This window comes from Nerophis lumbriciformis, linkage group LG26, assembly GCF_033978685.3.
Source record: "Nerophis lumbriciformis linkage group LG26, RoL_Nlum_v2.1, whole genome shotgun sequence".
In the NCBI taxonomy this organism is placed as follows: Eukaryota; Metazoa; Chordata; class Actinopteri; order Syngnathiformes; family Syngnathidae; genus Nerophis; species Nerophis lumbriciformis.
The window spans coordinates 3,022,895-3,050,582 of record NC_084573.2 but is presented as its reverse complement, the minus strand read 5'-3'; the positions used below and the strand labels follow the sequence as shown (position 1 = coordinate 3,050,582).

Sequence of the window (27,688 nt, the reverse complement as noted above, 5' to 3'; positions counted from 1 at the left end):
TTTTCACCCTTACAGCTATAATAAGGGTGTGCCATGATGGTACATCATTTGGCGACCTCTACAATCTGCATTAACAGCGTGCCAGCCCAACACTTGTTATACAACATACATCTTCTGCTTGCACACGTACATGACAGCAAGGCATACTTGGTCAACAGCCACACAGGTTACACTGACGGTGACCATATAAAACAACTTTAACACTCTTGCTAATAATGCGCCACACTTGGAACCAAAACCAAACAAGCATTTTGTTTTGGCTACAGAGATGGGACGAGAGAGAGGGTGGTGGGATCGGGAAGACAGACCATTTTTGGGAGGCGCAATAGAATGTTCGAGGGTTAGACTGGTCTCAATCAAAATGTATATTGGCAAAGCTTTGAGAATATACAACAAAATACCTATTCTGTCTCTGGTGGTTTTTCAACTCAGCTTTAAGTGTCGGAAAGAACTTGGGAGCGAATTGTGACTTGAATTCCCTGGGAGGAACAACTGGTCCAGAACCCACACCAAACAAGAATGACAAACACATTTCGGGAGAACATCTGCACCTTAACACAACATAAACACAACAGGACAAACACCCAGAATCCCTTGCAGCACTGACTCTTCCGGGGCTACATTACACACTCCTGCTACCACCAAACCCCGCCCCCACCCCAAGCCTGCTCCCTCACACATCAACCCCCCCCCCCCTTCTCTGTGCGTCGGTTGAGGTCGGCGGGGTTTGGTAACGGGGGTGTATAATGTATCCCGGAAGAGTCTGCGGGCTATAGAGCGTTTTCTATTGGGGCTCCAGTACTATGGAATGCCCTCCCGGTAACAATTAGAGATGCTACCTCAGTAGAAGCATTTAAGTCCCATCTTAAAACTCATTTGTATACTCTAGCCTTTAAATAGCCCCCCTGTTAGACCAGTTGATCTGCCGTTTCTTTTCTTTTCTCCTCTGCTCCCCTTTTCCTTGAGGGGGGGGGGGGGGGGGGCGGGGGGGGGGGGGGGGCAAAGGTCCGGTGGCCATGGATGAAGTGCTGGCTGTCCAGAGTCGGGACCCGGGGTGGACCGCTCGCCTGTGCATCGGCTGGGAACATCTCTGCGCTGCTGACCCGTCTCCGCTCGGGATGGTGTCCTGCTGGCCCCACTATGGACTGGACTCTTACTATTATGTTGGATCCACTATGGACTGGACTCTCACAATATTATGTCAGACCCACTCGACATCCATTGCTTTCGGTCTCCCCTAGAGGGGGGGGTTACCCACATATGCGGTCCTCTCCAAGGTTTCTCATAGTCATTCACATCGACGTCCCACTGGGGTGAGTTTTTCCATGCCCGTATGTGGGCTTTGTACCGAGGATGTCGTTGTGGCTTGTGCAGCCCTTTGAGACACTTGTGATTTAGGGCTATATAAATAAAGATTGATTGATTGAGATTGATTGAAGAGTCAGGGCTGCATGGGATTCTGGGTATTTGTTCTGTTGTGTTACGGTGCAGATGTTCTCCCGAAATGTGTTTGTCATTCTTGTTTGGTGTGGGTTCACAGTGTGGCGCATTATTAGTAAGAGTGTTAACGTTTTTTTTATACCGCCACCGTCAGTGTAACCTGTGTGGTTGTTGACCAAGTATGCCTTGCTGTTACCTACGTCAGCAAACGGAAGCCTCACACAACATGTTGGCTGATTAGGCACGCTGGTTGTAGTGGGCGTTATATGCTGTACCATCACGGCACGCATGACTCTGACAAGCGCTAGTAAGTTAAAACCCGCGTGCCGCACCAGCATAAAAATGACATATAAAAGGTGTAGGTAGCGTGTCTGAGACCCCTGGTTTATACATAGCACAAAGCAAGAAAAAAACTTTGTATGCAGTGTAATTAGGGCCCGCATGGCCCATTGCAAAAGGACTCCCGAATAATTTGACCCACTTAACATGCTTCAAAACTCACCATATTTGACCCACACATCAGGACCTGCAAAAATTGCCTTTTTAAAAAAAAAACGAACCACAAAACTTAAAATTGCGCTCTAGCGCCCCCTAGGGAAAAAAACAACTAGACTGCCTGTAACTCCCACTAGGAAGGTCGGAGAGACATGAAACAAAAACCTCTATGTAGGTCTGACTTAGACCTACATTTCATAATAGTACATTGTCGGGCTAAAATCGACAGGAAGTTGGCAATTCCCCCTTCAAGACAAAAAAGTACTAAAAACAGTCACTTTTGCCTCTTTGAGCTGTAATTTGACCCCCTTAACACGCTTCAAAACTCACCAAACTGAACGCACACATCAGGACTGGCAAAAATTGCGATCTAATAAAAAAATCTAACCCCAAATTTAAAAATTGCGCTCTAGAGCAATTTTTGAATAAAACGGAGAAAAAACTGCTCCTCGGAAGAAAAAAATGACAAAACTGCCTGTAACTCCCACTGGGAAGGTCGGAGAGACATGAAACAAAAATCTCTATGTAGGTCTCACTTAGACCTACATTTCATAATAGTACATTGTCGGGCTAAAATCAACAGGAAGTTGGCAATTCCCCCTTCAAGACAAAAAATTACTAAAAACAGTCACTTTTGCCTCTTTGAGCTGTAATTTGACCCCCTTAACACGCTTCAAAACTCACCAAACTGAACGCACACATCAGGACTGGCAAAAATTGCGATCTAATAAAAAAACCTAACCCCAAATTTTAAAATTGCGCTCTAGAGCAATTTTTGAATAAAACGGAGAAAAAACTGCTCCTCGGAAGAAAAAAATGACAAAAACTGCCTGTAACTCCCACTGGGAAGGTCGGAGAGACATGAAACAAAAACCTCTCCGTAGGTCTCACTTAGACCTACATTTCATAAATTGACAACCCCCAGCAAAAATCAACAGGAAGTTTGCTATTCCCCCTTCAAAACACATTTTTTGTAAAAACCGGTCACCTTCCTTCAAAAACGAACTCCTCTGAGCGCGTTTGTCGTTTCGCCTTCAAACTAACACAGGAGAGAGATTGAACCCTTGTGATTACAATCACAGAAGCGCTTTTTTTCCCTAACTGCTCCGGTTTTGATTTTATGACCCTTCAAAGAACCGCTGCGCTGATGCTGCTGCGCTGCTGTTTTTTTAAGATGGCTGCTTAAAAGCAGGAAGCACCAACGTGCCCACACAATGCAGACAAGGTAGGTACACTAGACAAAAGTCTTGGGACACTTCAGACTAAAAGTAGACAAAAGTATTGGGACACTTAGGACTAGCACCTGCCAAATACGCGGGCCCGACCAATGCTGCTTGCAGCTTTAATTAGGGCCCGCATGGCCCATTGTATAAGGACTCCCAAAGGGAGTCCTTATGCAATGGGACATAAGGACCTATTGAATTTGTAAGGTTTTATTATTATTATTCTTCCGCAACTTTGCGCTGTAATTTGACCCCCTTAACATACTTCAAAACTCACCAAATTTTACACACACATCAGTAATATACGGCAAAACTTTTTATCAAAAAACCAAACCTCAAAACTCAAAATTGCGCTCTAGCGCCCCCTACGAAAAAAAACAACTAGACTGTCTGTAACTCCCACTAGGAAGGTCGGAGAGACATGAAACAAAAACCTTTATGTAGGTGTGACTTAGACCTAGATTTCATAATAGTATATTCTCGGGCAAAAATCAACAGGAAGTTGGCAATTCCCCCTTCAAGACAAAAAACAGTCACTTTTGCCTCTTTGAGCTGTAATTTGACCCCCTTAACATGCTTCAAAACTCACCGAACTGAACACACACATCAGGACTGGCAAAAATTGCGATCTAATAAAAAAAACCTAACCCCAAATCTCAAAATTGTGCTCTAGCGCAATTTTTTAATGAAACGCACAAAAAACTGCTCCTCGGATGAAAAAACTGACAAAACTGCCTGTAACTCTCCCTGGGAAGGTCGGAGAGACATGAAACAAAAACCTCTATGTAGGTCTCACTTAGACCTACATTTCATAAATTGACAACCCCCAGCAAAAATCAACAGGAAGTTTGCTATTCCCCCTTCAAAACACATTTTTTGTAAAAACCGGTCACCTTCCTTCAAAAACGAACTCCTCTGAGCACGTTTGTCGTTTCGCCTTCAAACTAACACAGGAGAGAGATTGAACCCTTGTGATTACAATCACAGAAGCGCTTTTTTTTCCTAACTGCTCCGGTTTTGATTTTATGACCCTTCAAAGAACCGCTGCGCTGATGCTGCTGCGCTGCTGTTTTTTTAAGATGGCTGCTTAAAAGCAGGAAGCACCAACGTGCCCACACAATGCAGACAAGGTAGGTACACTAGACAAAAGTCTTGGGACACTTCAGACTAAAAGTAGACAAAAGTATTGGGACACTTAGGACTAGCACCTGCCAAATACGCGGGCCCGACCAATGCTGCTTGCAGCTTTAATTAGGGCCCGCATGGCCCATTGTATAAGGACTCCCAAAGGGAGTCCTTATGCAATGGGACATAAGGACCTATTGAATTTGTAAGGTTTTATTATTATTATTCTTCCGCAACTTTGCGCTGTAATTTGACCCCCTTAACATACTTCAAAACTCACCAAATTTTACACACACATCAGTAATATGCAAAAAACCAAACCTCAAAACTCAAAATTGCGCTCTAGCGCCCCCTACGAAAAAAAACAACTAGACTGTCTGTAACTCCCACTAGGAAGGTCGGAGAGACATGAAACAAAAACCTTTATGTAGGTGTGACTTAGACCTAGATTTCATAATAGTATATTCTCGGGCAAAAATCAACAGGAAGTTGGCAATTCCCCCTTCAAGACAAAAAACAGTCACTTTTGCCTCTTTGAGCTGTAATTTGACCCCCTTAACATGCTTCAAAACTCACCGAACTGAACACACACATCAGGACTGGCAAAAATTGCGATCTAATAAAAAAAACCTAACCCCAAATCTCAAAATTGCGCTCTAGCGCAATTTTTTAATGAAACGCACAAAAAACTGCTCCTCGGATGAAAAAACTGCCAAAACTGCCTGTAACTCTCCCTGGGAAGGTCGGAGAGACATGAAACAAAAACCTCTATGTAGGTCTCACTTAGACCTACATTTCATAAATTGACAACCCCCAGCAAAAATCAACAGGAAGTTTGCTATTCCCCCTTCAAAACACATTTTTTGTAAAAACCGGTCACCTTCCTTCAAAAACTATCTCCTCTGAGCGCGTTCGTCGTTTCGGCTTCAAACTAACACAGGAGAGAGATTAAACCCTTGTGTATAAAATAACAGAACAGCGTTTTAATACCTGCTCCGGTTTTGATTTTATGACCCTTCAAAGACCCGCTGCGCTGCTGTTTTTTTAAGATGGCTGCTTAAAAGCAGGAAGCACCAACGTGCCCACACAATGCAGACAAGGTAGGTACACTAGACAAAAGTCTTGGGACACTTCAGACTAAAAGTAGACAAAAGTATTGGGACACTTAGGACTAGCACCTGCCAAATACGCGGGCCCGACCAATGCTGCTTGCAGCTTTAATTTCATTTAAAATTTAAAAAATGTTTGCGGCTCCCTTTGTTTTCTATAGTTTGTGAAACTGGTCAAAATGGCTCTTTGACTGGTAAAGGTTGCCGACCCCTGAACTAGAGGATGTGGCCGGGGACAGGAAAGTCCGGGACTGATGCCCCCAGTACCCCATGGATGAAGTTCTGCAACCACTTTTCTTTTGCAGGGGATGACGCTGGAGGGGTCTACTCTGGTGGTGCGATCCCCCTTAAGAAACAACACGGAACCTGGAACGGCCAAAGCGGAGCTCGGTGACCCGGAATCTCAATGCAGGTGGGAACGTTTCCTGTTTTGCAGAGTACACTGATCATTTTCATCTTAATTATCGTCCTCAACCTATTTCCACTGCCGCCCCAAAATCAAAGTTCTCTGGCTGACAAGGACCACCGACACATCTCCTCTGCATATTTTACTAGAATACCATTAAGAGCATTACATATATCAACATCAAGTACCTACTGTACTGTTTACTTGTTGATATACTCTTTTTAGAGCAAATATCTACTCAAACGACCACATTTTGCTGCTGCTAAAAATGTATTTGAAGGGTATATCAACAAGTAAACAGTACAGTAGGTAAGGGTATTGTCAGGTTCAAACACTGATGACGTCTATTAAACAAGACAAGAGGCAAAGAATTAAACAGAGACAGAATTAAATTTGGACTCAATATTGAGGAGAGTCGTCTGTACACTGTACTTTTGTACAGTATCTCAGCACGCTCTGCCAAAAGATTGCACGCGTCCTTCTTTAATTATGGACCATACTTGCCAACCCTCCCGAATTTTCCGGGAGACTCCCGAAATTCAGCGCCTCTCCCGAAAACCTCCCGGGACAAATATTCTCCCAAAAATCTCCCGATGACAACAGGGTGACAAGAATTAAATCATCCAGACTAGAGATAAATTGTATTATTATGTTTATCTTACCTCAAAATAAATATATTTATTAATTAAAAAAAAAAACTAAATACATTTTTACTATATTTTGCTAAAACATCAAAATTAATTGTATTTTTATTTGTATTTTTTCCTGACTCCTTACTACATCCAGCCACAGAATTATACATTAAAATAAACATATTTGAAATAATTGATTTTGAATTATCATAATAATTCATTTAAAATGACCATATTTAATTATTGAAATAATTGCTTGTTTATCAACAACTTTAGCATTTTATTCATTACATTTTGAAATTCTCAGAAGCCAAGTTATGTTATATTCCTTAATATTTATTTATGCAAGTTTGAAGTATCAATTATCTAAGCACAGTTTTGTTTGCATATTTTCAGGATGTAGATATATATATATATACATATATATATATATATATATATATATATATGTATGAAATACTTGACTTGCTGAATTCTAGCTGTCAATATACTCCTCCCCTCTTAACCACGCCCTCAACCACGCCCCGCCCCGCCCCCGACCACGCCCCCCACCTCCCGAAATCGGAGGTCTCAAGGTTGGCAAGTATGTTATGGACCCTCCCCGAAAACATGGCCACCGCTGTTTCCAAAGGACAAAGGTCGTAAACAATTCACAGAAAAGGTCAGTTCAAAAAGAGGTCCATAAAATAGTTCAAAAAGAGTTGGTAAAATACTTCAAAAAGAGGTCGTCTGGAAATTGGGCAGATCCCGCCATCTCTCCGCTTTGAAGGCCTTGGGTTAGAACAATATCTTTCTGTTGATTACCATACATGGATAGTCGAACCTCGGATTCAGGAGGAACAGTGTGGTTTTCGTCCTGGTCGTGGAACTGTGGACCAGCTCTATACTCTCGGCAGGGTCCTTGAGGGTGCATGGGAGTTTGCCCAACCAGTCTACATGTGTTTTTTGGACTTGGAGAAGGCATTCGACCGTGTCCCTCGGGAAGTCCTGTGGGGAGTACTCGGAGAGTATGGGGTATCGGACTGTCTGATTGTGGCAGTCCGCTCCCTGTATGCTCGGTGCCAGAGCTTGGTCCGCATTGCCGGCAGTAAGTCGGACACGTTTCCAGTGAGGGTTGGACTCTGCCAAGGCTGCCCTTTGTCACCCATTCTGTTCAGAACTTTTATGGACAGAATTTCTAGGCGCAGTCAAGGCGTTGAGGGGATCTGGTTTGGTGGCTGCAGGATTAGGTCTCTGCTTTTTGCAGATGATGTGGGCCTGATGGCTTCATCTGGCCAGGATCTTCAGCTCTCACTGGATCGGTTCGCAGCCGAGTGTGAAGCGACTGGGATGGGAATCAGCACCTCCAAGTCCGAGTCCATGGTTCTCTCCCGGAAAAGGGTGGAGTGCCATCTCCGGGTTGGGGAGGAGATCTTGCCCCAAGTGGAGGAGTTCAAGTACCTCGGAGTCTTGTTCACGAGTGAGGGAAGAGTGGATCGTGAGATCGACAGGCGGATCGGTGCGGCGTCTTCAGTAATGCGGACGCTGTATCGATCCGTTGTGGTGAAGAAGGAGCTGAGCCGGAAGGCAAAGCTCTCGATTTACCGGTCGATCTACGTTCCCATCCTCACCTATGGTCATGAGCTTTGGGTCATGACCGAAAGGACAAGATCACGGGTACAAGCGGCCCAAATGAGTTTCCTCCGCCGAGTGGCGGGTCTCTCCCTTAGAGATAGGGTGAGAAGCTCTGCCATCCGGGAGGAGCTCAAAGTAAAGCCGCTGCTCCTCCACATCGAGAGGAGCCAGATGAGGTGGTTCGGGCATCTGGTCAGGATGCCACCCGAACGCCTCCCTAGGGAGGTGTTTAGGGCACGTCCGACCGGTAGGAGGGCGCGGGGAAGACCCAGGACACGTTGGGAAGACTATGTCTCCCGGCTGGCCTGGGAACGCCTCGGGGTCCCACAGGAAGAGCTGGACGAAGTGGCTGGGGAGAGGGAAGTCTGGGCTTCCCTGCTTAGGCTGCTGCCCCCGCGACCCGATTTCGGATAAGCGGAAGAAGATGGATGGATGGATGGATGAGAGAAAACAGGAACACCTTCATCTTGCTCCCCCCCCCTACACCGTGGAGTTTTACGAGCCTTACTCTTGGTAGGTTTCAAAGACAGCTTTTGACTTCTCAATTGTAACACAAAGCTTTTGTGATAAATTAGAAACAATTATTCTAACAGGTATTCTAGTAAAATATGCAGAGTTAAGATGTGTCAGTATCAAAATGACTTGAAATCAATTTTTGGCAGCAGCAAAGTGGTCGTTTGGGTAGATTTTAGCTCTAAAAAGGGTATATCAACAAGTAAACAGTGCAGTAGGTACTTGATGTTGATATATGTAATGCTCTTAAGGGTATTCCAGTCAAATATGCAGAGATAAGATGTGTCAGTATCAAAATATCAATCAATCAATGTTTATTTATATAGCCCTAAATCACAAGTGTCTCAAAGGGCTGCACAAGCCACAACCCAGTGGGATGTCAATGAGATTGACTATGAGAAACCTTGGAGAGGACCACAGATGTGGGTTAAGGGCCATATAAATAAACGTTGATTGATATCTGGTCTAAAAAGAACATTATTCAAATTAAAATAATGCTCAGAGTAAAATGTAGGAAAATAAATCATAGAGATTTAGATGTTATTTTTAGTCTGGGCTCTATCTGTACCATCAAAACGATGACATTGTCTTCTCCAATCCTGGTGTCCAGGTGGTTTAAGAGGGAATGTTTCTTCTGGAGGACCACCGGGTGCACGCAGGAGGACTGCACCTACAGACACGTCCCCGAGCACCAGGGCATGGACAAGGACAAGTTCATCAGCGGATTTAGAACCAACCACACGGTGACATGAGGTGGTGCCACTGGGATCTGGACTTGGACCAGACCAGTAGCAGGGTTGGTAATGAGGTTCATGCCTGGACGTGGTAGCAGTCAATAACTGAACTGGTTTGCAGCTTTTTGCACAGGATTAGCAAACCTCAACTATGTGTGTTATGTACATCTGCAGTCGCCACTAGAGGGCAGCATCCCCTTTTTGCTTAACAGTTGTTGTGTCTGTCATGGTTGTCCAACTCCTCTTCCTCCTCCACATGCAGTTACTCTACTTTCTATTCAGTTCTAGAAGAGCAATGTTGTCTATTACCCAGCAGGCACAAGACGTTGATTATGCATACATGTCCTTTAAAGCTGACTTTAAAACAACATTGCCGAATAGTTTTTAATTGAGACAACGTTGGCGTCTAAATGTTGGATCCACGTCGTTGGTTGGGAAATGACCAGATTTCAACGGTTAAATCAACGTCAGAACCCGACATTGATTAAATGTCGTCAAAAAGCACGTTGTAGAATATTGGTCAGGAAATTACCAAATTTCAACGGTATTATTAAAGTCAGAAACCAATTAAATGTTGTCTAAAAGCATGTTGTTTCAACTATGTATTTGTTTGTGGGATATTGGTTGGGAAATGAGGAAAATGTATACCCTAGTACACCCCCCCCCCGATTTTCCCGGGAGACTTCCGGATTTCAGTGCCTCTCGCAGAAAACTCCCGGGATTAATATTCTCGGATTTTCACCCTTACAATAATAATAAGGGCGTGCTATGATGGTACAGCATTTAGCGCCCTCTACAATCTGTATAAACAGCGTGCCAGCCCAGCCTCTTGTTATAGGCATATTCTGCTTGCACAAGGGACAGCAAGGCATACTTGGTCAACAGCCACACAGGTTACACTGACGGTGGCCATATAAAACAACTTTAACACTCTTACTAATAATGCGCCGCACTGTGAACCAAAACCAAACAAGAATGACAAACATTTTGGGAGAACACAACATAAAAACAACAGAACAAATACCCAGAATCCCATGCAGCCCTGACTCTTCCGGGCTACATTACCTACTCAGTGGCCTAGTGGTTAGAGTGTCCGTCCTGAGATCGGTAGGTTGGGAGTTCAAATCCCGGCCGAGTCATACCAAAGACTATAAAAATGGGACCCATTACCTCCCTGCTTGGCACTCAGCATCAAGGGTTGGAATTGGGGGTTAAATCACCAAAAATGATTCCCGGGCGCAGCCACCGCTGCTGCCCACTTCTCCCCTCACCTCCCAGGGGGTGATCAAGGGTGATGGGTCAAATGCAGAGAATAATTTCGCCACACCTAGTGTGTGTGTGACAATCATTGGTACTTTAACTTTAACTTTATTATACACCCCTGCTACCACCAAACCCCGCCCCCACCCCAACCCTGCTCCCTCACACATCAACCCCCCCCCCCCCTGTGCGTCGGTTGAGGTGGGCGGGGTTTGGTAGCGGGGGTGTATAATGTAGCCCGGCAGAGTTAGGGCTGCATGGGATTCTGGGTATTTGTTCTGTTGTGTTTATGTTGAACACTGAACCGATCCGCCTGTCGATCTCACGATCCACTCTTCCCCCACTCGTGAACAAGACTCCGAGGTACTTGAACTCCTCCACTTGGGGGCAAGATCTCCTCCCCAACCCGGAGATGGCACTCCACCCTTTTCCGGGAGAGAACCATGGACTCGGACTTGGAGGTGCTGATTCCCATCCCAGTCGCTTCACACTCGGCTGCGAACCGATCCAGCGAGAGCTGAAGATCTTGGCCGGAGGAAGCCATCAGGACCACATCATCTGCAAATAGCAGTGACCTAATCCTGCAGCCACCAAACCAGATCCCCTCAACGCCCTGACTGTGCCTAGAAATTCTGTCCATAAAGGTTATGAACAGAATCGGTGACAAAGGGCAGCCTTGGCGGAGTCCAACCCTCACTGGAAACGTGTCCGACTTACTGCGGGCAATGCGGACCAAGCTCTGACACTGATCATACAGGGAGCGAACTGCCACAATAAGACAGTCAGTTACCCCATACTCTCTGAGCACTCCCCACAGGACTTCCCGGGGTACACGGTCGAATGCCTTCTCCAAGTCCACAAAGCACATGTAGACTGGTTGGACAAACTCCCATGCACCCTCAAGGACCCTGCCGAGAGTATAGAGCTGGTCCTCAGTTCCACGACCAGGACGAAAACCACACTGTTCCTCCTGAATCCGACGATCGACAGGCGGATCGGTGTGGCGTCTTCAGTAATGCGGACGCTGTATCGATCTGTTGTGGTGAAGAAAGAGCTGAGCCGGAAGGCAAAGCTCTCGATTTACCGGTCGATCTACGTTCCCATCCTCACCTATGGTCATGAGCTTTGGGTCAAGACCGAAAGGACAAGATCACGGGTACAAGCGGCCGAAATGAGTTTCCTCCGCCTTGTGGCGGGGCTCTCCCTTAGAGATAGGGTGAGAAGCTCTGTCATCCGGGAGGAGCTCAAAGTAAAGCCGCTGCTCCTCCACATGGAGAGGAGCCAGATGAGGTGGTTCGGGCATCTGGTCAGGATGCCACCTGAACGCCTCCCTAGGGAGGTGTTTCGGGCACGTCCGACCGGTAGGAGGCCACGGGGAAGACCCAGGAAACGCTGGGAAGACTATCTCTCCCGGCTGGCCTGGGAACGCGTCGGGATCCCCCGGGAGGAGCTGGACGAAGTGGCTGGGGAGAGGGAAGTCTGGGCTTCCCTGCTTAGGCTGCTGCCCCCGCGACCCGACCTCGGATAAGCGGAAGAAGATGGATGGATGGATGTTTATGTTGTGTTACGGTGCAGATGTTCTCCCGAAATGTGTTTGTCATTCTTGTTTGGTGTGGGTTCACAGTGTGGCGGGTTATTAGTAAGAGTGTTAAAGTTTTTTATACCGCCACCGTCAGTGTGCAAGCAGAAGCTTGCACACTGACGCCTCAAACAACGTGTGGCTGGGCCGGCACGCTGGTAGAAGTGGGCGCTAAATGCTGTACCGTCACGGCACGTTCGAGAGAACAGTTGCCTTGAAATTCGTAGTCTGCCGGATAAATCGAGAGGGTTGACAAGTATGACGCTGTCAAGGGCCATTCATAAAAAAACCCGCGGGCCGCACTAACATTAAATTTTCATATTAATGTGTGGGTCACGTGTCTGAGACCCCTGGTTTATACATAGCACAAAGCAAAAAACTTTGCATGCAGTGTTATTTCATTTTAAATTTCAAAAGATTTTTGTGGCTCCCATTGTTTTCTTTAATTTGTGAAACTGGTCAAAATGGCTCTTTGACTGGTAAAGGTTGCCGACACCCTGCCCTAGTAGAACGGACTGGTATAATCATGGCACGATAACTAAAAAAATAAAAACTATTTCATGTTGATTTCTTTTTTTTTTTACTTTGGCCAAAAAAAATAGAACAAGCACATTCTGAAAATGTGCAAATCACAAATAATATTGAGCTTTGGGTTATGACCGAAAGGACAAGATCACGGGTACAAGCGGCCCAAATGAGTTTCCTCCGCCGGGTGGCGGGGCTCTCCCTTAGAGCATACTTGCCAACCTTGAGACCTCCGATTTTGGGAGGTGGGGGGAGGGGGTGGGCATGGTCGGGGTGGGACGGGGGCGTGGCTAAAAGGGGAGGAGTATATTTAGAGCTAGAATTCACCAAGTCAAGTATTTCCTATATATATATTAGAGATGCGCGGATAGGCAATTATTTCATCCGCAACCGCATCAGAAAGTCGTCAACCATCCGCCATCCACCCGATGTAACAGTTGATCAGAACCGCACCCGCCCGCACCCGCCCGTTGTTATAAATCTAATATAGACGATGCAAGGCATTAGTGAGGTTATAAAGCTTTTGCCTGTTAAAGAAAGGAGACTGATCCAATGCAGTACAGACATTCGCGTGCCACGCTGTCACGGCCCAGACGCACACCAGTGCGCAATCATATGGGAGCCGCGCTGAGCGCACCTCCAAGCGCATCTCGCTGCCGGCGACGGCCGGGTATGGGCCCGACGCTCCAGCGCCATCCATTTTCAGGGCTAGTTGATTCGGCAGGTGGGTTGTTACACACTCCTTAGCGGGTTCCAACTTCCATGGCCATCGTCCTAGCTGCTGTCTATATCAACCAGGGTGAGCCCCACCCCTTTCGTGAGCGCACTGCGCGCGGAGTGACCCCTGTTACGCGCCCCCGGCAACAGGGGTGGCGGGCAGGTAAGCTGCGCGGGCGGAGCGCGCGGAGTGACCCCTGTTACGAGCCCCCGGCCACGGGGGTGGCGGGCAGGTAAGCTGCTTACCTGCTGTGCGTGACGCCGGCCGCGGCGAAGGCGGACGAGGCGGGGTGTCGGTGCGGTGGGCGCGGTGGTGACCCTGGACGTGCGTCAGGCCCTTCTCGCGGATCACCTCAGCTACGGCTCCCGGTGGTGCCCTCTCGGGGGAAGGGGCCTCGGTCCCGGACCCCGGCGAGGCGTCCCTTCTCTGCTCCGTAAAAGTGTCCATCTCTTTTTTTTTTCTTCTTCTGTTGTAGCATATGCAGCAGGTGCCTGCTCGTTTTTCGTATGTGGGTAACAACATTTAACTATGTATATATATTTCCCAATTGGTTTAACTGCCACCCGCCTGAATCTATTTAAAATCTAATTTTTTTTTATTTCAACCGCCCGACCCGACCCGCGGATAAAATCTAATTTTTTTTTATTTCAACCGCCCGAACCGCGGATAATCCGCGGACTCCGCGGTTGTGTCCGCAAACCGCGCATCTCTAATATATATATATATATATATATATATATATATATATATATATATATATATAAAATAAATACTTGAATTTCAGTGTTCATTTATTTACACATATACACACACATAACACTCATCTACTCATTGTTGAGTTAAGGGTTGAATTGTCCATCCTTATTCTATTCTGTCATGACTTGATCTTGGGTGTTTGCTTTTCCGGGATGCAACGGAAAGTTGGCACGGGCCAGACGGGAATGAAGGTACATGATTTATTTAAACTATCAAAAAAAGGAATAAACGAAAAGCGCGCACAAGGGCGGAAGTACAAAACTTGACTATAAACACAAAACTTGCACAAGGGCAGAAACTATGAACAATTAAACAAAACTTGCAAACTATGGCTTGAATAAAGAAAACTTACTTGGCATGGACAAAAAAGGAGCAGCGTGAACGATGGACATGAAAAGGAGTTGGAAATGTGTCGAGCATAAATGTGGGGAGGTCGTCAGAAAGACAAACTGAAAAACACTGAACTTAAATACTACAGACATGATTAACGAAAACAGGTGCGTGACTCTAGACGTGAAACAGGTGCGTGACGTGACAGGTGAAAACTAATGGGTTGCTATGGTGACAATCAAGAGTGCACAATGAGTCCAAACGTGGAACAGGTGAAACTAATGGGGTAATCATGGAAACAAGACAAGGGAGTGAAAAGACAGAAACTAAAGAGTCCTATAACGAAACAAAACATGACTTAAAACAAAACATGATTACACAGACATGACATATTCTCTGTCACTATTTTTCGAACCATGCTCTGATGATGCATTGCTGTGTGGCACGCACAAAAGTGCTTTCATCAAATGCACTAGATGGCAGTATTGTCCCGTTTAAGAGTGTCACAACATTGCTGTTTACGGCAGACGAACTGCTTTACGGTATACAAAAAAGTGACTGCTGTTGTCGTGTGTTGTTGCCGCGCTGGGAGGACGTTAATGAAACTGCCTAACAATAAACCCACGTAAGAAACCAAGAACTCGCCCTCCATCATTCTACAGTTATAACGTGATTGGGCAGGTACGCTTTTTTATATTGTGGGAGGACCTGAGTCCGCCTGAATTTCGGGAGATTTTCAGGAGGAAATTTGTCCCGGGAGGTTTTCGGGAGAGGCGCTGAATTTCGGGAGTCTCCCGGAAAATCCGGGAGGGTTGGCAAGTATGCCTTAGAGATAGGGTGAGAAGCTCTGTCATCCGGGAGGAGCTCAAAGTAAAGCCGCTGCTCCTCCACATGGAGAGGAGCCAGATGAGGTGGTTCGGGCATCTGGTCAGGATGCCACCTGAACGCCTCCCTAGGGAGGTGTTTAGGGCACGTCCGACCGGTAGGAGGCTACAGGGAAGACCCAGGACACGTTGGGTAGACTATGTCTCCCGGCTGGCCTGGGAATGCCTCGGGATCCCCCGAGAAGAGCTGGACCAAGTGGCTGGGGAGAGGGAAGTCTGGGCGACCTCGGATAAGCGGAAGAAGATGGATGGATGGTTTCTTTCATTAAAAATAAATAAATCAGCTCATTTTTATTACTCCCCAAAGTCATCACTCGGCCCACGGCTTCTACGTTGGCATTAGGCTGCACATGCTCGCTGCAAGCTTAAACACCTTTTCACCTCATTTGTATTTTCACTTTTCACCTACGCCAAGTTAAACATCTCCATGGTAGCGAATATTTGATCAGGAAGTCAGAAAGAATGAAATGTTTCTGGAGGCGTGTGATCTGCGCACGCCATGCATTTGAAATGAACCGGGTAATTGTCACATTGAGAAATTGACCTTCCCTCCTAATGGAGGCTCTTAACGTGTTGGAAAAGCGCAAACCCAATTAGGGAATTGATTGCCTCGCTTTCATTTTGCTGGTCGCCGGCATCACGGTCAAAGGGGGAAGATGAATGAAAGTCTGCTCTTTTGTTCGCGCCGTCACTCCTGCTTGCCGAGTGTCCGTGGCCGAGCTCGGAGAAGAGATTGTCTCCGGCAATCAGCGTTCGCCTGTCCATCAGGACCGCCTGCAGACCGCCTTCTTGCACCACTGCCATACGCATGATGACTCTTTCCAAGAACATCGGTTAGTCTTAGTGTCCAACGCTCATTGCAAAACAGCTCTTTCAATTCCTGTTCTTTTTAAGGCACAGAGTCGGAGTCTTGTTCACGAGTGAGGGAAGAGTGGATGGTGAGATCGACAGGCGGATCGGTGCGGCGTCTTCAGTAATGCGGACGCTGTATCGATCCGTTGTGGTGAAGAAGGAGCTGAGCCGGAAGGCAAAGCTCTCGATTTACCGGTCGATCTACGTTCCCATCCTCACCTATGGTCATGAGCTTTGGGTTATGACCGAAAGGACAAGATCACGGGTACAAGCGGCCGAAATGAGTTTCCTCCGCCGGGTGGCGGGGCTCTCCCTTAGAGATAGGGTGAGAAGCTCTGTCATCCGGGAGGAGCTCAAAGTAAAACCATTGCTCCTCCACATGGAGAGGAGCCAGATGAGGTGGTTCGGGCATCTGGTAAGGATGCCACCTGAACGCCTCCCTAGGGCACGTCCGACCGGTAAGACACGTTGGAAAGACTATCTCTCCCGGCTGGCCTGGGAACGCCTCGGGATCCCCCGGGAGGAGCTGGACAAAGTGACTGGGGAGCGGGAAGTCTGGGCTTCCCTGCTTAGGCTGCTGGCCTCACGACCCGACTTCGGATAAGCAGAAGAAGATGGATGGATGGTCCAGAGCCTTGGACTGTAGTTCCGATCAATACAGTGATTAGGGGTAGGGAATGCAATTTTTAGTCTTTCCATTATGACCTGACCTTTTAGGGTCAGGTCGGGCTTATACCGCCACAGGTAAGATGTACCCCTGTTCCCATGCTCACCTATGGTCATGAGCTTTGGGTTATGACCGAAAGGACAAGATCACGGGTACGAGCGGCCGAAATGAGTTTCCTCCGCCGGGTGGCGGGGCTCTCCCTTAGAGATAGGGTGAGAAGCTCTGTCATCCGGGGGGAGCTCAAAGTAAAGCCGCTGCTCCTCCACATGGAGAGGAGCCAGATGAGGTGGTTCGGGCATCTGGTCAGGATGCCACCCAGGCGCCTCCCTAAGGAGGTGTTTAGGGCATGTCCGACCGGTAGGAGGCCACGAGGAAGACCCAGGACACGTTGGGAAGACTATGTCTCCCGGCTGGCCTGGGAACGCCTCGGGATCCCCCGGGAGGAGCTGGACGAAGTGGCTGGGGAGAGGGAAGTCTGGGCTTCCCTGCTTAGGCTGCTGCCCCCGCGACCCGACCTCGGATAAGCGGAAGAAGATGGATGGATGGATGGACATTTAACCTTAAAGCTTTTTTATTTCACTTTTCTTATGTTTTTGTTTATTTTAATAGTATTTTTAGAATGTGCCGTGGGCCTTTAAAACATTAGCTGCGGTCCGCAAATGGCATACTTGCCAATCCGGGAGACTCCCGAAATTCAGCGCCTCTCCCGAAAACCTCCCGGGACAAAATTTCTCCCGAAAATCTCCCGAAATTCAGGCGGAGCTGGAGGCCACGCCCCCTCCAGCTCCATGCGGACCTGAGTCCGCTTTCCCACAATATAAAGAACGTCTACAGTAAAGCAGTATGTCTGCCGTAAACAGCAATGTTGTGACACTCTTAAACAGGACAATACTGCCATCTAGTGCATTTGATGAAGGTACTTTTGTGCGTGCCACACAGCAATGCATCATCAGAGAGGGTGTTCAGCATGGTTAGAAAGATAGTGACAGAGAATAGAACAAGGATGGACAATTCAACCCTTCACTCAACAATGAGTAGATGAGTGTTATGTGTGTGTTAGAGATGCGCGGTTTGCGGGCACAACCGCGGAGTCCGCAGATTATCCGCGGATCGGGCGGATGAAATTAAAAAAAATTAGATTTTATCCGCGGGTCGGGTCGGGCGGTTGAAATAAAAAAAAAAAAGATTTTAAATAGATTCAGGCGGGTGGCAGTTAAACCAATTGGGAAATATATATACATAGTTAAATGTTGTTACCCACATACGAAAAACGAGCAGGCACCTGCAGCATATGCCACAACAGAAGAAGAAAAAAAAAAAGAGATGGACACTTTTACGGAGCGGAGAAGGGACGCCTCGCCGGGGTCCGGGACCGAGGCCCCTTCCCCCGAGAGGGCCCCACCGGGAGCCGTAGCTGAGGCGATCCGCGAGAAGGGCCCGACGCACGTCCAGGGTCACCACCGCACCGACACCCCGCCTCGTCCGTCTTCGCCACGGCCGGCGTCACGCGCAGCAGGTAAGCAGCTTACCTGCCCGCCACCCCCGTGGCCGGGGGCTCGTAACAGGGGTCACTCCGCGCGCTCCGCCCGCGCAGCTTACCTGCCCGCCACCCCTGTTGCCGGGGGCGCGTAACAGGGGTCACTCCGCGCGCAGTGCGCTCACGAAAGGGTGATATAGACAGCAGGACGGTGGCCATGGAAGTCGGAACCCGCTAAGGAGTGTGTAACAACCCACCTGCCGAATCAACTAGCCCTGAAAATGGATGGCGCTGGAGCGTCGGGCCCATACCCGGCCGTCGCCGGCAGCGAGACGCGCTTGGAGGTGCGCTCAGCGCGGCTCCCATATGATTGCGCACTGGTGTGCGTCTGGGTCATGACAGCGTGGCACGCGAATGTCTGTGCTGCATTGGATCAGTCTCCTTTCTTTAACAGGCAAAAGCTTTATAACCTCACTAATGCCTTGCATCGTCTATATTAGATATATAACAACGGGCGGGTGCGGGCGGGTGCGGTTCTGATCAAATGTTAGATCGGATGGATGGCGGATGGTTGACGACTTTCTGATGCGGTTGCGGATGAAATAATTGCCTATCCGCGCATCTCTACTGAACGTACATTGAAAATACACGCAACCCTAACTCAAAATGCCAGACATTTGAGGCATTTAAGAAACTCCGCCCTGACAGCTCCGCAAAAGAGGACATGTCCGGTGAAAAGAGGACGTATGGTCAGTCTATCCTAGCCCGTTAGCTGCTAGCATGCCGTGTGTTGTGCCTCGGTGTGCATTGTTTACACAACGTGCGTTACGCTACTTAATATGTCCGTGTGGAAATTCGTTCCGTACACCTCCGAACCGAACCGGAACCCCCGTACCGAAACGGTATGTAATATGTGAATATTACATATATTATATTTTATATTGCTACTAGAGTTGGACAATATCGGATATCGTCAAAAAAGCCATTATCGGACATCTCTCATGCCTATGAATAATTTTGTTTGTCTACGCTCACCAGCACGGATGATCCGATTAAAGAGTTTCAATTTAATTCTCGAAAAGGGCCCATTAAACACTCCTCTCTTCTGCCTTCATGCGAGTGAAATATGTCCTGCACCCGGCTTGTTGACATTCCCACAAAAGGCTGCGGTCGGGTGAGGCGACATCACCTTTGTGGGCCCCGGCTGACAAACGGGGCGGTGTGAAGACGAGCGCCTAAAAGGTTCCGCTTTCATCTCGCGCACGGGCACAAATGGCAGCGGCGTCACTCGATTCCACGCCTTTGTCGGCGGCGTGATCGATGTACCAACGGCCAATACGTCGTTAGGAAGATGAGAGGCTTTGTGAGGCACGTTGTTGTTGACGTTAGGAGCTGGGCATGCCTGGACATGTTTCCTCAACATGCTGCTGTGCCTTAATGTGGAGCCGCTTTCTGCTCCGCCACTCCCAGTCTGTGGAACGCTCTTCTCCCTGACCACCTGAGGGCACCACAGACTGTGGATGCTTTTAAAAAAGGCTTAAAAACTCTTTTTTTTAGATATATGCATACTAGTTATTGCTATTTGGCTGTTCTAGTTTTTATTTTTATTTATTTTGTATTATCTTTTTATTTTTATTAATACACTGTAGCACTTTGAGATTGTTTACTCAATGTAAAGTGCTTTTTACAAATAAAATCTCTTATTAAGGCCCGCATGGCCCATTGTAAAAGGAATCCCAAAGGGAGTCCTTTTACAATGGGACAGAGGACCCTATTGAATTTGTAAGGTTTTATTATTATTATTATACCGGCCGCCTCTTTGAGCTGTAAAACTCACCATATTTGACCCACACATCAGGACCTGCGAAAATTACCTTTTAATAAAAAAAAAAAAAACGAACCCCAAAACTCAAAATTGCGCTCTAGCGCCCCCTAGGAAAAAAAAAAAAAAAAAGACTGCCTGTAACTCTCACTAGGAAGGTCGGAGAGACATGAAAAAAATACCTCTATGTAGGTCTTCTGACTTAGACCTACATTTCACAATTGTACATTGTCGGGCAAAAATCAACAGGAAGTTGGCAATTCCCCCTTCAAGACAAAAATCAACAAAAATCAACAGGAAAACAAAAATCAACAGGAAAACAAAAATCAACAGGAAACAAAAATCAACAGGAAGTTGGCAATTCCCCCTTCAAGACAAAAATGTACTAAAAACAGTCACTTTTGCCTCTTTGAGCTGTAATTTGACCCCCTTAACATGCTTCAAAACTCACCAAACTGGACACACACATCAGGACTGGCAAAAATTGCAATCTAATAAAAAAAAAAACCTAAACCCAAATCTCACTGGACAAAAGTATTGGGACACCTACACTGGACAAAAGTATTGGGACACTTAGGACTAAAACTTGACAAAAGTATTGGGACACTTAGGACTAAAACTGGACAAAAGTATTGGGACACTTAGGACTCCAACTGGACAAAAGTATTGGGACACTTAGGACTAAAACTTGACATAAGTATTGGGACACTTAGGACGAAAATTGGACATAAGTATTGGGACACTTAGGACTACCACTGGACAAAAGTATTGGGACACTTGGGACTAAAACTTGACAAAAGTATTGGGACACTTAGGACGAAAATTGGACATAAGTATTGGGACACTTAGGACCTGCGAAAATTGCCTTTTAATAAAAAAAAAAACGAACCCCAAAACTCAAAATTGCGCTCTAGCGCCCCCTAGGAAAAAAAAAAAACTAGACTGCCTGTAACTCTCACTAGGAAGGTCGGAGAGACATGAAAAAATACCTCTATGTAGGTCTTCTGACTTAGACCTACATTTCACAATTGTACATTGTCGGGCAAAAATCAACAGGAAGTTGGCAATTCCCCCTTTAAGACAAAAATGTACTAAAAACAGTCACTTTTGCCTCTTTGAGCTGTAATTTGACCCCCTTAACATGCTTCAAAACTCACCAAACTGAACACACACACCAGGACTGGCAAAAATTGCAATCTAATAAAAAAAACCTAAACCCAAATCTCACCGGACAAAAGTATTGGGACACCTACACTGGACAAAAGTATTGGGACACTTAGGACTAAAACTTGACAAAAGTATTGGGACACTTAGGACTAAAACTGGACAAAAGTATTGGGACACTTAGGACTCCAACTGGACAAAAGTATTGGGACACTTAGGACTACCACTGAACAAAAGTATTGGGACACTTAGGACTAAAACTTGACAAACGTATTGGGACACATAGACATAAGTATTGGGACACATCGGACTACCACTGGACAAAAGTATTGGGACACTTGGGACTAAAACTTGACAAAAGTATTGGGACACTTAGGACGAAAATTGGACATAAGTATTGGGACACTTAGGAATAAAACTGGACAAAAGTATTGGGACACCTACACTGGACAAAAGTATTGGGACACTTAGGACTACAACTTGACAAAAGTATTGGGACACTTAGGACTAAAACTGGACATAAGTATTGGGACACTTAGGAATAAAACTGGACAAAAGTATTGGGACACCTACACTGGACAAAAGTATTGGGACACTTAGGACTACAACTTGACAAAAGTATTGGGACACTTAGGACTAAAGCTGGACAAAAGTATTGGGACACTTAGGACTAAAACTTGACAAACGTATTGGGACACATAGGACTACAACTTGACAAAAGTATTGGGACACTTAGGACTAAAACTGGACAAAAGTATTGGGACACATAGGACTAAAACTTGACATAAGTATTGGGACACTTCGGACTACCACTGGACAAAAGTATTGGGACACTTGGGACTAAAACTTGACAAAAGTATTGGGACACTTAGGACGAAAATTGGACATAAGTATTGGGACACTTAGGAAAAAAACTGGACAAAAGTATTGGGACACCTACACTGGACATAAGTATTGGGACACTTAGGACTACAACTTGACAAAAGTATTGGGACACTTAGGACTAAAACTGGACAAAAGTATTGGGACACTTAGGAAAAAAACTGGACAAAAGTATTGGGACACCTACACTGGACATAAGTATTGGGACACTTAGGACTACAACTTGACAAAAGTATTGGGACACTTAGGACTAAAACTGGACAAAAGTATTGGGACACTTAGGACTACAACTTGACAAAAGTATTGGGACACTTAGGACTAAAACTGGACAAAAGTATTGGGACACTTAGGACTAAAACTTGACAAACGTATTGGGACACTTAGGACTAAAACTTGACAAACGTATTGGGACACATAGGACTACAACTTGACAAAAGTATTGGGACACTTAGGACTAAAACTGGACAAAAGTATTGGGACACATAGGACTAAAACTTGACATAAGTATTGGGACACTTCGGACTACCACTGGACAAAAGTATTGGGACACTTGGGACTAAAACTTGACAAAAGTATTGGGACACTTAGGACGAAAACTTGACAAACGTATTGGGACACTTAGGAATAAAACTGGACAAAAGTATTGGGACACCTACACTGGACAAAAGTATTGGGACACTTAGGACTACAACTTGACAAAAGTATTGGGACACTTAGGACTAAAACTGGACATAAGTATTGGGACACTTAGGAATAAAACTGGACAAAAGCATTGGGACACCTACACTGGACAAAAGTATTGGGACACTTAGGACTACAACTTGACAAAAGTATTGGGACACTTAGGACTAAAACTTGACAAACGTATTGGGACACATAGGACTAAAACTTGACATAAGTATTGGGACACTTCGGACTACCACTGGACAAAAGTATTGGGACACTTGGGACTAAAACTTGACAAAAGTATTGGGACACTTAGGACGAAAATTGGACATAAGTATTGGGACACTTAGGAATAAAACTGGACAAAAGTATTGGGACACCTACACTGGACAAAAGTATTGGGACACTTAGGACTACAACTTGACAAAAGTATTGGGACACTTAGGACTAAAACTGGACAAAAGTATTGGGACACTTAGGACTAGCACCTGCCAAATACGCGGGCCCGACCAACGCTGCTTGCAGCTTTAATTATTATTATTATTATCCTCCCCTCAGGTTGTATTCCACCTGGCCATGGACAAATGCTGCATTGGAAGTCCTCTTATCCAATAACCCGTGTTCCTTCCCACACCATGGATGGACACCCCGAGCCTTTTTTCCCCACACGGGACGTCTTCCGCCGGCCGTAATTCATTTTCCAAAAAGCCCCAGCAGCCAAAATGATGTCGCCATCAATCAGGGCGCCATTGGCTGGGCGGTGATTTATGACAGGAGACACTTGTAATAAAATCTTCACCCCCACAGGCCTTACCAAACGCTAAGCTTCCTGTACTTTAAGGAATCTGCTTCCTTTTATTGCAGATAATCTCAGGAGTGAAATATTAAGTCACACGGTTGTTACATGCATTGTGTATCGACTATGGCCGTTTAACCATTAGAGTTGTCTCCATACCGCTACCGTACTAGACAAGTTGTGTAGTATGTTCACTATTTTATTTAAGGACTAAATTACAATAATAAACATGTTTCATGTACCCTAACATTTTTTGTTCAAATAAAGCCAATAATGCAATTTTTTTGTGGTACCTTTTATTTAGAAAAGTACCGAAAATTTGTGAAATAATTTTAGTACCGGTACCAAAATATTGGTGTCAATACAACACTGCGGGAAGACATTATATATAAACTTGCAGTGTGTATATTGTACATATTACATATAGTTATGAAGGTGTCTGTTACTACATTATATATATACTTGCAGTGTGTATATTGTACATATTACATATTGTTATGAAGGTGTCTGTTACTACATTATATATATACTTGCGGTGTGTATATTGTACATATTACATATTGTTATGAAGGTGTGTGTTACTACATTATATATATACTTGCAGTGTGTATATTGTACATATTACATATTGTTATGAAGGTGTCTGTTACTACATTATATATATACTTTCAGTGTGTATATTTTACATATTACACATTGTTATGAAGGTGTCTGTTACTACATTATATATATACTTGCAGTGTGTATATTGTACATATTACATATTGTTATGAAGGTGTCTGTTACTACATTATATATTGTCAAAACTTGGTCTTGGGTGTATGCTTTTCCGGGATGCAACGGAAAGTTGGCTTGGGCGAGACGGGAATGTAAGTACATTTTTATTTAAACTACAAAAACCGGAAGTAAACAAAAGGCGCGCACAATGGCGGAGAACAAACTGTGAAACCAAATACTTGCACAAAGGCAAAAACTATGAACAACAAAAAACACTAACTGTGGCAATAATAAACAAAACTTACTTGGCATGGACAAAAAGGAGCAACGTGAACGATGGACATGAAAAAATAGCAGCAAGGGTCTTAAGGCTGTGTGGAGAGTGTGCAGGAGCATAAATGTGGAGATGTCGTCAGAACGACAAACTGAAAACAATGAACTTAAATACTATAGACATGATTAACGAAAACAGGTGTGTGACTCAAAATGTGAAACAGGTGCGTGACGTGACAGGTGAAAACTAATGGTTGCTATGGTGACAAAACAAAAGTGCACAAAAAGTCCAAAAACCAAAACGAACATGACCAAAACAAAAACATGATCACACAGACATGACATATATATATACTTGCAGTGTGTATATTGTACATATTACATATTGTTATGAAGGTGTCTGTTACTACATTATATATACACTTGCAGTGTGTATATTGTACATATTACATATTGTTATGAAGGTGTCTGTTACTACATTATATATATATATATACTTGCAGTGTGTATATCGTACATATTACATATTGTTATGAAGGTGTCTGTTACTACATTATATATATACTTGCAGTGTGTATATTGTACATATTACACATTGTTATGAAGGTGTCTGTTACTACATTATATATATACTTGCAGTGTGTATATTGTACATATTACATATTGTTATGAAGGTGTCTGTTACTACATTATATATATACTTGCAGTGTGTATATTGTACATATTACATATTGTTATGAAGGTGTCTGTTACTACATTATATATATACTTGCAGAGTGTATATTGTACATGTTACATATTGTTATGAAGGTGTCTGTTACTACATTATATATATACTTGCAGTGTGTATATTGTACATATTACATATTGCTATGAAGGTGTGTGTTACTACATTATATATATACTTGCAGTGTGTATATTGTACATATTGTTATGAAGGTGTCTGCTACTACATTATATATATATACTTGCAGTGTGTATATCGTACATATTACATATTGTTATGAAGGTGTCTGTTACTACATTATATATATACTTTCAGTGTGTATATTGTACATATTACACATTGTTATGAAGGTGTCTGTTACTACATTATATATACACACTTGCAGTGTGTATATTGTACATATTACATATTGTTATGAAGGTGTGTGTTACTACATTATATATATACTTGCAGTGTGTATATTGTACATATTACATATTGTTATGAAGGTGTCTGTTACTACATTATATATATACTTGCAGAGTGTATATTGTACATGTTACATATTGTTATGAAGGTGTCTGTTACTACATTATATATATACTTGCAGTGTGTATATTGTACATATTACATATAGTTATGAAGGTGTCTGTTACTACATTATATATATACTTGCAGTGTGTATATTGTACATATTACATATTGTTATGAAGGTGTCTGTTACTACATTATATATATACTTGCAGTGTGTATATTGTACATATTACATATTGTTATGAAGGTGTCTGTTACTACATTATATACATATGCGTACAGTGTGTATATTGTACATATTACATATTGTTATGAAGGTGTCTGTTACTACATTATATATATACTTGCAGTGTGTATATTGTACATATTACATATAGTTATGAAGGTGTCTGTTACTACATTATATATATACTTGCAGTGTGTATATTGTACATATTACATATAGTTATGAAGGTGTCTGTTACTACATTATATATTGTCAAAACTTGGTCTTGGGTGTATGCTTTTCCGGGATGCAACGGAAAGTTGGCTTGGGCGAGACGGGAATGTAAGTACATTTTTATTTAAACTACAAAAACCGGAAGTAAACAAAAGGCGCGCACAATGGCGGAGAACAAACTATGAAACCAAATACTTGCACAAAGGCAAAAACTATGAACAACAAAAAACACTAACTGTGGCAATAATAAACAAAACTTACTTGGCATGGACAAAAAGGAGCAACGTGAACGATGGACATGAAAAAATAGCAGCAAGGGTCTTAAGGCTGTGTGGAGAGTGTGCAGGAGCATAAATGTGGAGATGTCGTCAGAACGACAAACTGAAAACAATGAACTTAAATACTATAGACATGATTAACGAAAACAGGTGTGTGACTCAAAATGTGAAACAGGTGCGTGACGTGACAGGTGAAAACTAATGGTTGCTATGGTGACGAAACAAAAGTGCACAAAAAGTCCAAAAACCAAAACGAACATGACCAAAACAAAAACATGATCACACAGACATGACATATATATATACTTGCAGTGTGTATATTGTACATATTACATATTGTTATGAAGGTGTCTGTTACTACATTATATATATACTTGCAGTGTGTATATTGTACATATTACATATTGTTATGAAGGTGTCTGTTACTACATTATATATATACTTGCAGTGTGTATATTGTACATATTACATATTGTTATGAAGGTGTCTGTTACTACATTATATATACACTTGCAGTGTGTATATTGTACATATTACATATTGTTATGAAGGTGTCTGTTACTACATTATATATATACTTGCAGTGTGTATATTGTACATATTACACATTGTTATGAAGGTGTCTGTTACTACATTATATATATACTTGCAGTGTGTATATTGTACATATTACATATTGTTATGAAGGTGTCTGTTACTACATTATATATATATACTTGCAGTGTGTATATTGTACATATTACATAGCAGCCTCTTTCAAGCATTTATCATCTTTAAAATCTCTCATCCTCCCAACAACCAGACGTGTGTGTTCATAGTGAAGGATAGTCAAAAGTCCAAACAAAGTGCAGTAAAAACAAACAAGAGACAAAAGGAGGTGAGCGCACTCATCCAGCACTTCTTCTCTCCCTCCAAGAAGGAGATGAACCTCCCGCTCGATGACAATGGAGGCGCTAGCTGGCCGGAAGAAAACACAAACAATGACTTCCGCTACAGCAATTTAATCCTCTTGGCGTTAAAGGCTGACACAAAGTGAACAAAAGCATGAATAAAAGCCCAGAGTCTGAAGATT

At 44.3% G+C, this 27,688-nt stretch overlaps 1 protein-coding gene across 3 annotated transcripts in view; it reads left to right on the top strand.

Moving 5' to 3' along the window:
• LOC133623603 (uncharacterized) overlaps nucleotides 1–9,864 on the top strand; it is a 36,586-nt gene extending 26,722 nt beyond the window's left edge. For all 3 annotated transcript variants that reach the window (XM_061986827.2, XM_061986825.2, XM_061986824.2), the window contains 2 exons: nucleotides 5,698–5,804; nucleotides 9,168–9,864. In XM_061986827.2, the coding sequence (XP_061842811.1) occupies nucleotides 5,698–5,804; nucleotides 9,168–9,309 (249 nt within the window). In that variant the 3' untranslated portion in view covers nucleotides 9,310–9,864. The remainder of the gene's footprint in view (nucleotides 1–5,697; nucleotides 5,805–9,167) is intronic.
• The last annotated feature ends 17,824 nt before the right edge of the window (nucleotides 9,865–27,688 follow it).